We start from the raw sequence: 11,158 nt of genomic DNA on the forward strand, positions 1-11,158 counted from the left end.
ATTAATTATCTGCAGAGGCCTGTGGTAAAACAGTGAATGAAAAAGTGGTTTACGGCTTAAATGACTTCAAAATGTTCCTCAGCATGGAGTTGGGTGAGTGTGTTGTGATACAGCAGCTATAGGGACGTGAAGATTTACATGGGGCAGATTTGGATGAAACAAAATTGTGTTTTTATTTTAATTATTTAGTTTTTGTTTTACATTTTCATTTAAAGGTGAGAGCAGGGATGTAGTGGAATGTGTCCCCATACCTAATCTCAATTTAACCACCTTTTAAATTTGAGGAATAACGTTTACCCTCCTTTTTAGGCTACATCTTTATCACCTAAGTTCATAGGCTACTATTTAAGGAAATAGCCTACAGCATAAACGTAGCCTATGCTTTTTTGAAAATAGGCTTATAGTGGATTTTTGTTTTTATTGATGGTTGTTTAACTTGATGATCACCGACTACGGGCTATAGCTTAACCACTTTTTATTTACCGCTGCATCAATGCATTTAGTGGTAAAACAAAACAACAACAAAACAAAACAATAGTGGATTGTCTGGATTCAAAAGCCGAGCTGCTAAATGAGTGCAGGCTGTCCAGGCTGGACAGGAAACATCTCAGCCGTGTTGTTCCCACCTTAGAGGACGGCTGTCATTCATAACTACACATTTAGCAGCGTTTAAGAATTTTCTAACAAAATAACTACAGTTATAAGCAGTGATGCCACAAGTGCAGGACAAAACTGACCGAAAATGACCGAAATCATAACTAGGTCATAAGTAGCATCTAATTTGTGTCAAAGAATGAGTGTCGCTAAGGGAACTCACAAAGACAGGCAACACACACACACACACACACACACACACACAGACAGACACAGACACACAGAAACGATTACCGCGGATCAAAGGTAGGCTATGTACCTAATTGTAATTATTTTAAAATTTTATTATCACACAGGCGATGCACGCGATATTCAAGGAGAAACATCGAAATCCAAATGATGCCAATTACAACCAAAAATTTGAAACTTCAGTGTGAATCACATTTATGGAGCGAAAGTCGAAAGTCTATCCTCTCTTGTAAGATAACAGAACAGACCCGGGCTGAATAATAAGGCCAAACTGCCCATGAAAAAAAACAGAATCCCCTACAAGTTCAGTTTTTCAATAGACCTAATTTTCTTTCTTTTTTTTTTTTTTTTTACGTTGTCCTGAAGTGTCCGAGGTTAGGCTATCGGAAGAATAGCTTTGAGTTACAAGAGTGAAGGCTATAATTAGTTTGCTTGGCTAGCTTATGGACTATGTTAGGGGCTAAATGCAGACTTAACTTTAGGAATTTCGGAAATTTAGGAATGCAATTATAACCTTTAAAAAACCCAGGAATTTTCTTAAAAAAAAAAAAAAAAAAAAAAAAAAAAAAAAGATACGAGGCCTCGACTAGGCCTATACAATACAATAGCATAGAGTAGGCTATAAAATAGGCTTCATAACAACACAGTTTAAGGATAATACCATCTATGTGACTGTCATGGTGCTAATGCATAATGTTATAAACTCTATTCTTTTTTGAGCTTATAGCAAAGGCGACAGTATTTTTCATTATTTGCTTTTTAGAAAAGGAAAACATGCAGACAGACAGAGATTGTGAAGTGAAAAGTGCGAATCCACTTGGCCCCTGGCTAAATCTCACAGTTACAATATTAGAGGGGTATTCGATGTGACCCCATATTGCTATGAAAATATCCGCCACAAAGACACGAATCAAGACTATGGTGGATGCAAAAGCTTATTAAAATGTTTTAAAGAGGCGCGCATGGCGAGCGAGAGCAGGGTGATGTCAGGGAGTGTGTCACTCAGCTGAGCCTGCTGGACACACAGGCTTCAGACCAAAGTGCTGCTCTGTTAGCAATACCTGCCAAGCAGATAACAACACAGCTCTTAGCCTACAGTGCTTAATGGACTTTTTATGGGTTTGTCTTGTGATCGCATGACCTATGGCATCTTGGCCCCTCAGTGGCTCTTGGCAAACTAGATCAGAAACACGCCGCCCTCTTTGTCTAAGTGGAGATAGAAAAGAGACACAGTAACAGATGCTCCAAATTCACTGAATGATACACGATTCTGCAGTCTATTGTTTCTTATAGAGATGCAAACAGAAACAGCAGTTTAGGTAAAATGCTTCACAGATGTGTAATTAGGCAATAGTCACACAATAAAAAGGTGTTAAATTGAAGTCTTCTTGGAAAGAAATGTTTAGCAGCGGGGTAACTCATGGCTATCAAAAAGGGAAAAAAATGTAGCCTTAAGGCGTATAACCCCATTTTTTAACAATGTGCGCATTTTTTGTCCCTCCCTGTTTCTCTGTCCAGAGCGCAGCATCCCGCCGCTGCATCCGTTTTGTAGCCAAGCGGCCATAGGAAAACGTTTGTTTTTCCTTAAGTGAAACACTTTGTCCTGACTACCAATGCAGTGGGCAATAGGATTCAAACTAGACCATTTGAGAGTTATTTACCTTAATGTTACCGGTGCATGTGCTCAGAGACATGGAGGGAAAGTTGCCCAAATTTAAATTTTCAATTTTTCAAAAATCATTGGAGCCTAAGATAATAGGGATGACAACCAGCAATTTGTTTCCTCTGCATGTCTGTGGTTTGAGCATCTCATGTCTATGTCAAACTTCATAAGGCAGAAATCTATACTCAAATATGATTCTATTGTTTTTTTATTTTGTGGACTATTTAAGTTCAATCAGTTTACCTGTGTTCACCCCTTTGAATCTCTATTAATTATCCTCACAAACAAAATAGAGCTTATTGCATTTGTTTCTTTAAAAGTGAAAAGTGAGACAACACAAAATAATGAACCATATTATTACTTTGCTCTTATTTGTGGTCAAAATATTTCTACATACTTCAAGACAAGGCCAGCATTTGTTGGATCAACATGGTTGGTTTTGTTTTCAAAATTTCAGTCAGTGTTTCACCTAACAAGCTTAAGTTAACATCCAAATCAAGTAAGTGCATGGGTAAAGCTTAAATAGTTAGTTTTGAATTAATCATAGACAAATTTTGATTAAGACATTACAATCTGTCTCCTTTATTTTCAAACATTAGGATATGACATGACGATCTTATCCCAAAGTAACAATTCAAATGTCAAGAGAAATAAACCCCATAGACAGGAGAAGGAAGAACGGCAACAAAAAGAAATCAAAGATCACAATCAATAGATAAATATGTGGTGACTAAAGCGTATTCTCAGCTGTCTAGTGTTGGCAAATAAAGTGAACGAGTTCTCCTTCGTAACACCATACTCTCCACAGCTGAGTAGTAACATCGGCAGAGTTGTCACTGCCACTCAGTCTACTAAACAGTCTTTTGAGATCCTCCACATATCTGAAAATTAAAAGGAGTGCTGCTTTTTATAAAGGCAAGGTCACACAGGAAACATGATTTCCAACAGGAGATAGTGCTCACATGATCTGTCACGTTCTTTCACGTTGTGTTGGAGCGCTCTTGGCTTCGTCTCAGCTCACAACTTTTGAAAAAAAGTCCTCGGGGGCGAAATGCACCCCAACTACTCTATGTTAGTCCTGTGTGGAGCGGGGCCAGGCCTGGTAAGGCTGTGGACGGGGTGGAGGTGGACTTCCTCTACTGGCCCTCCTCCTCACGCAGGAACTGGAACACGGAGGAGAAATCTTTATTGGCGTAACCGCGCGCACACATCATACGGTAGATCTGATGGGCCAACGAGCCAAGAGGGACCGGAGTCTTTGTGTTGGTGGCTGTGTTCTGCGCGAGCCCCAGATCCTGAAAAAGGGGAGGAAAAAAAGCAAATATACATAAGCAAAAGCCAATAGAGCTGAATATTAAGCTCTACCAACAAAATTACTGGACAAATACATCTATTCTATGTGTCACAGTTCAGAGAAAACTGCCATCATGTTCCTGGTCATTTTGATGAAATGAACAAATAAATACATCATGACTCTGTTTCAAGAGTGGATGAAAACTACTGCAGAATATTTCACTGAATCATGTTAAGTGGTGTGAGATAAGACACAAATGTAATTTAGATAACACAATCTCTTCCTCCATGTCTTCAATACACAAATTACACACAAACGATTCCCTGAGTCTGACTGCTCGTAAATCTGATAATACATAAATAAATGGGATAACATTTTAAGTGAAAGACAATCGTCCCCTTCGAGCAAAATTTGAGAGTATTATTATCAAAAATATTATCAAAAATATTATCGCTGGTGGGATTAATAATAATTATAATATAAAATATAACTGAGTTTGGCCATGGCATAGACTTTCTTTCCCCATATATGTAATGAGGAATACAGGCACAACCTAAAGACTGATATATTTTATTTTTTACGGAAGCAGCCACTCTCAAAACAAAATGTAGGCCCAGAAAATTAATGTGTCACTCACTCAGGAGTCCAGCAGAGAGCAACAGGATATTAAACTGACCTTAGCCATCAGCTGGGTGCCAAAGCCTCCTTGGTAGTTGTTCCCAGAGGGGACGCCCTCCATGACTCCAGGCACAGGGTTGTAGGTGTCACTGGACCAGCACCGGCCTGAACTCATGTTCAGGATCTTGGCCAACAGCTTTGGATCAAGACCTAGTCTGTGAGAGAAGAGGGGAATTCCAATTTATTTACAGAAAGTGTAATGCCACTGCTTCGGCTGAAACCATCAATTATATATTCAGTTTTCCCATTACTTGTAATTAAGGAAATATCCACCTGATTCCAAGGTTCATTGTCTCTGAAGTCCCAATCATTCCAATGGCTAACAGCATGTTGTTACAGATTTTAGCTGCCTGTAACAGGAAGCAGTTAATTAGTATTCAATAAGCTGAACACAATGTGAATTACAAAATATTTTCAAGTATATAAGCAATTAACAAACACACATACACATGAACACAAACAATCTTTGTACATGACTTAAGAAATAACCAATTTCCATATCTACAATAATGAAAGCATCCTGCCACTGAATGGCTAATATGAAATATCTGCTCATACCTGTCCAGTCCCAACCTGACCGCAGTAAACCACGTTGGCTCCCATGCAGCTGAGCAACTCCTTGGCTGCAGTGAATTCTTCCTCTGCTCCTCCGACCATAAAAGTCAGCTTCCCTGAACTGGCAGCACCCACACCTGGGAAAGGGAAACCATGCTTTAACACAAAACCACATTTCAGTGAACAGTCATGGTCGGTATATTCTGCTTACATTTTTGCAAGTTCCATTAGATGAAATCAAGCAAACAAAGGAAACTGAAGGCAATGAGATGAATAGTAAGAATTGCTGATCATTTCTTTCCTCAGAAAGCAAATGTCTGAGAGCAGCTTGTACTAACATCTTCTAGCTTCAGTCCTCTTGAAGATACATGCTGACCATGTGTGGAAATATGACTTTAGCTCAAAACCTTTGTTTCATGTAAAAACTAAATGAATATTTCACCCCAAAATGAAAATTCAGCCAAAACTCCACTGACATTCACAGGACAACCAGTTAGCCCCGTACTCCCATCTCAGCCTTCTCCCAAGCTATTGAAGTTAATGAAGCCTTTTTACAGCACCAAAAAAACGCATAAAATGTCCAGCAAATTTCTTCAAACTGTTTATGCAGCATAATCCAAATGTTTTATAGCCAAACAATTGCTGTGTGGGTCCAAAAGTCCAATATTCACCTCATTATCTTCTACATTTTCCTCAGTGACAATACTTTGTTCAACAACATGGCAACAGTCACAAGCCTGGTCGTGGGTGTGACCAGAACATTGCAACCCACAATGCAATTGTTTGGCTATAAACCACTCGAATTATGCTGCACCAGTGGTTTGGAGAAATTTGATGGCCATTTCATGATTTTTTAGGAACTGTAAAAAGATGGCCCCCCATTAACTTCAATAGTTTGGGAGAAGACTGAGATGGACCTACGGGGGCTAACTCACTGTAGGTAGATCATTTTTTTTTTAAGTTTAAGTATTCCTTTAAAGGATAAGGCCGTTGTTTTTTAATGCATTGCTTACCGTCAACAAATAACAAAATAACAAAATCAACAATGCGTTTGCTCTACTCCCGTTACTTTCTGACATCCCATGTACCGTTTTTAGCTGTCAACCCGGAAGTAATTGGCTCCAATTGTAAGCTAAAAACCTTGAAATACAGCTCACAAAGACATAGTTTTATTTATTTTTTTTTTTAAATCGCTGTTACCACGAAAAGTCAGGCTGTTTATTACCAAATCAAATTCAAATGGGGACAAATTTTTCATTACGCTGGGGACTACAGAACTACTTTCCTGAGATCGCAAAGTGTTTACAGCCGGCTTATTAAGTTGTTTGAGGAAAAAGTCGACTGGCCCGGTGCATCACGATGATGAAATATGCTGCCAAGAGCAACGGCATGGCTCTTTGACGTGTTTTTAAATCGTTTTTTTTACAATGGAGTTCTATGGCTGCTGGGACATGGCTTCATTGGGCACCGGCTACATGGACAAGATTTGCTGGCAAAACAAAATCATTGCTGATTTTGTTATTTTCATAGGATTTGTTGACAGTAAGCAATGCATTAAAAAACACCGGCCTTATCCTTTAAAAACTACTGGAAATATGATTATTCACACACGAACGCCTCACCAAGAAAGCCAATTGCCCATTTATTTTATAAACAATTATTGTAGGGCATTTCTGTATATATTTGATATTTGAAACATATCTATATTTGATAATGAGATGTGTGAGAGAGAGTATGACATCACAAAGGTCATAATCTAGATAGGAAACTGGCACAAATACGTTGTACCTTATCCTGCGTTCACATCATGCAGGGAGATCAAAAATTTCCAACTGGAAACATAGTTATTCTTAAGTCTGACAATAATCATCACAAAGTCTGCAGGAAGCCTCCATGTTGCCATCCAGACAGGTTCAAACTAATTGACACCAGGTATGTGAAAACTTCTGAGTGGTTTCTCTGACTGTTGGTCCAATTATACCTGCGATGTGAATGCAGCGATAACCCACTAATTATAATGCATCTGTGGTAAACAAAGCATGATGGCAAAGAGTTTAAAATATGGAGGAACACAGGTGAAACTCAGTGAAAAGAAACCTGCCCCAATCTTCCCTTTAATTTCTTATTCAAAAAGCCAATGAAAAGTCGTGAGCTTGGAATTAGGTTCTATCTGACTTTTTTTTTATTATTATCAAAATTGAGTTATCCACATATTCATGATCTTTGAATGTTACTTTATACTTGTGTGGTGCTCCATTAAAAAGAAAAAAGAAAAAAGTTAAATATCTTTTTAAATATTTGCTCAATATCTCAGAACTGAACTCCACCCAGATATAACCTTATAATTCCAAGCTCAACAAGTTACAGAAGACATCCAGAGTAAGAGAGCTGTACAAGATAGCCAGTCTGTGACTCAAAAGCAGACAAAAGGTATATTTCTGTCTCCAGCGAGGCAATCAGACTAGGTCTGTGCCATTTTGAACAAGTCTTTTGGTGAGACGCCTAAGCTGTGAGAAAGCAGGTTTGTTGATTTTCCATTATTGCTCCAGTAAAAGCATTCCTTTCAACTGTGCAGCTGCCAAAACCTCACTGACGCATTGAGAGCGGGAGCTGCAGCAAAATGACAGAACAGAAAACTAGAGGAACATTGTTGTTTACCATCAAAGAGAGCATAGACAACTACTACCTAATTATAATGTCTATTTTGGAGGAGAAGGAAAAAAAAAACTCATCCCACCAAAAACCTGACAGACGGCCACTTTTGTCAAAACTGAGCTGGTTTTTGTTTTGGGGTGTCTACTGGATATGCGTGTGGTCTTTTCCTGTAATAGAAGTCCTGGCTACAGTGCAATCCTCCGGGGAAATGACAACATACTAAGTTCTTCTCTACTACCACTTGGCCAATCTCTCTCTGTTATTTCAAATCTCTAGTAAAGCCCTTGGCAAGGGACGCGTTCCAATCTGAAGAAAATGAAAGACGGCAGTCAGTTATCTCATCTGTTCTTTACGCTCTTCACACACACAGACAACAATCACACACATTGACTCAATTATACCCCAGCCCCCTTGTGTGCTTTTATGTTGGAGCTCTTGCCACATTGGATTAAACAGCCATTGCCATGCCGCTCAACTTCTTTTGATTTCTGTCTGGCCACTGGAGATGTTCAAAAAGTTTCATTTAGGAGCTGAAGCTTGGTGACTGACATCATACACTAAGTAGGAAATACACTACAGTTTGCACTATTTAAAGTGCCACCACACACACACACACGCACACACACACACACACACAAGTTCAATGTGGAGAGCTGGACAACCTTAATCCATGTGCACTACCACAGGAAGGAAGCATATAAATCATTACTAATCTTTAGGGCCTGATCGTAAAAAGGACCAACTTCAATTCAAAGAAAGTGCCTGTCCTGATGTTGAGAGGCCGAGTTCAAACAAACTGTGTGTGTGTGTGTGTGTGTGGACCCCCAGGACGGTCTGAGAGCTCACACTTTACAGCTAGGAACATTTCTGAGGGCAGAAGCCGCCCCTCCTCATCTCCACTCACTCCCAATCAATGGCAAAGTCTTGGGACTCAGGTGCTGTTGCTATGAACCAGCATTTGCACAAAGAGTAGCAAAACTGGATATACCACTGCTACAGAAATAAGTACTGAAATGCCAATGGCTTTTTGAAGTTCAACTTAAAATAACACTGAGACTGCTGACATGTAGAGTTAGTTTGTCGCCAATAATAATAATAATAATAATAATGATAATAATATTAATAATAGATCCGACTTCCCAATATTATATATGGACATATGGAAACTCTTGGTCACATAATGTACAGTGGTTCATCTAACTTTCCTTTTTTAATCAAGTAAAATAGGAGGAATGCTAGACTATGTGATATGACTGGAATAATAGTTTGCTATATTATACTGTGGAATAAAATGCTTCAACAGATAAAGTGCACAATGTTTTGTATTTGCAAGGATGGAGAAAAGTGGGGTTCGTCTGAGCTGCTGAAATTGGTAGTAATGCAGTGTTGTTTCTGTCATTTTCACAAATTATATGCATTTCAACAAAGATTGGATAGTAAACTGTATTGACAGCTGTATATTAACAGCAATTATACAAACACTATCCTGATTACAAAAATAAAAAAATTCACCTCCTGACACAGGTGCGTCCATGAAAACTGCCCCCATCTTCTCAGCAGCAACAGCCATCTCTTTGGAAACAGCTGGGTCGATGGTGCTGGAGTCGATGAGCAGTGAGCCTTTCTTCACCTTTCTGTTGAGTCAGGTATATGCTTTAGAATGGGACATAACTGTATGGGAGAAACATACACAGTTTGAGCAAGAAACCAAAGTTTACTTGAGAATCCCGTTGGGTCCAGTGTACACATCAACGACGTTGGGACTAGAGGGAAGCATGGTGATGATGCGGTCGGCCTTGTCCGCTACCTCAGAAGGATTATCGAGAATCTGAGAAAACACACAATATCATGAACATAATAAGTGAACAAACAGGTAATGAGTTGGAAACCATTTCATAACTAAATGACTTGTGTACATTTTACTTTGTTTCTGTCCCACCTGAGCACCTAGCTCTTGCAGCTCTTTGCAGGACTCGGGGAACACATCCGTAGCGATGACTGGGTATCCATGCTTCAGCAGGTTCTTTGCCATTGGGTTTCCCATATTGCCCAGTCCAATGAACCCCACCTGTGTCTTTGAGGCCATTGACCTTGTGGAGACTACAACACAGTGGCCAAGTGGGTCAATGAGCTTCAGTGCTTTAAAGATTCATTACCCTGGTCAGAATTATTCATTATTCAAGTCGCTTGATTTTTCCACAACACCATTTCTGTAAATACCTTTGTGGCAGATAGGACACAATTTGTAAATAATTTAAACTGACACTGATAATGTTAGGCTGAACATTTTGAGTTGGCCCTGGTACTGTTGAGCCTTGCTCAGCTGTGATATGTAAAAGTGGTTAATAGTACCCAAGGAGGAAACATTTTAATTCAAATGTGATTGCCCTTCAGTGTCAAAGTCATCCAACAGTAGCCAAATCTTATCAATATTTACTTAAGCCAGCCTTGATAACACAGTACTTTTATTCATAAAAGATATATGATTATTTCAATCTGAGTTCTCTCTTTTGACAAAGAAATTATTTCAATCTATGAATTTATCTTCAGATTAATACATTTTAAGAGACACAGTGATACACACACACTGCACTGTAAGATTGGGCTACTGTGTTTTGTGAAATATCTTAATGATTACAATATACCACGCTAACAAAGAGTTGTCGAAACGGGATTTTAAAACTTGCACTTTGCTGCATGTGATGTCGTGGTTGTCTGTCTCACTGTTAATGTAGAACATCCTTGGTCTCACAGCCTTTCTCACCTCTGTCCAAAAGGCTCCCAAGAGCCACCTCCCACCTCAAGTGCACTGTGAGTGAAATTACATAAGGTCCCCTACATGGACAGACAGTATGCTGTAGGACAAATCAACCTATGTTGACAGTTGTGGCCCTGATCAAAATGTTCAAGTCTTGCTGTCGAGGCGCCTGGCTGTTTTGGGATACTAGAATATAAACAAGACATTATTTTAACACATAATGCTCTTTAACCAGCAAGTTGTGCACACAAGTCTCTGCTGCAGCAGCTAAACCGAGCTAAGCCCAGTGTGGCGAAAATTAGCTCAAACTTCTGTTACATCGTTGCATGCAATACTCATGTTTTCATGTTGAAAATGCCTCCAAGTAACTACTTCAACCTTTAAATCAAGCGCAGCGAAGTGCATTTTGCTTAACAGTTCAAGTTCGACTCTCCTTACCAAATGCAAAGTCAACATGTTGGTAACACCGTCCAACTAGGCACCGAGACCCTCTTAACACAGCAGCCATGCTTCTTTCCTCTTGACCTTACGTCTGACGTAACAGCAACGTGTAGTTGTAAATGATGGGTGCTCAATCCAATCACAGAGCACACTCATCGAACACGGCCTCCCATTTTCATCCAATGAGCTGTGGGGGCGGGCCAGGACTGCTGGTTTCTGATCGAAATGATATTAACAGTTGCACTCTTCCTCAAAAATTTTAATTTTTTAT

The 11,158-nt window shown here is 39.4% G+C and overlaps 1 protein-coding gene across 2 annotated transcripts; it reads right to left on the bottom strand.

Moving 5' to 3' along the window:
* Nucleotides 1-3,082: 3,082 nt before the first annotated feature.
* hibadhb (3-hydroxyisobutyrate dehydrogenase b) lies at nucleotides 3,083-10,966 on the bottom strand. 2 transcript variants are annotated; one of them, XM_071516102.1, is made up of 8 exons: nucleotides 10,885-10,966; nucleotides 9,628-9,788; nucleotides 9,407-9,516; nucleotides 9,201-9,322; nucleotides 5,037-5,170; nucleotides 4,752-4,828; nucleotides 4,477-4,633; nucleotides 3,083-3,801 (listed from the first exon to the last, which is right to left on the bottom strand). In XM_071516102.1, the coding sequence occupies exons 1-8, from the start codon at nucleotides 10,952-10,954 to the stop codon at nucleotides 3,643-3,645; spliced, it is 990 nt and encodes a 329-aa protein (XP_071372203.1). In that variant the 5' UTR covers nucleotides 10,955-10,966; the 3' UTR covers nucleotides 3,083-3,642. The 2 variants fall into 2 exon arrangements, with proteins under 2 accessions (XP_071372203.1, XP_071372204.1); XM_071516103.1 differs by having other exon boundaries at nucleotides 9,628-9,819; nucleotides 10,901-10,954.
* Between the last annotated feature and the right edge of the window lie 192 nt (nucleotides 10,967-11,158).

This window comes from Centroberyx affinis, unplaced genomic scaffold, assembly GCF_046629955.1.
Source record: "Centroberyx affinis isolate AG114_WGS23_722 - 3 ecotype Tasmania unplaced genomic scaffold, CSIRO-AGI_Caff_v1 ptg000392l_1, whole genome shotgun sequence".
In the NCBI taxonomy this organism is placed as follows: domain Eukaryota; kingdom Metazoa; phylum Chordata; class Actinopteri; order Beryciformes; family Berycidae; genus Centroberyx; species Centroberyx affinis.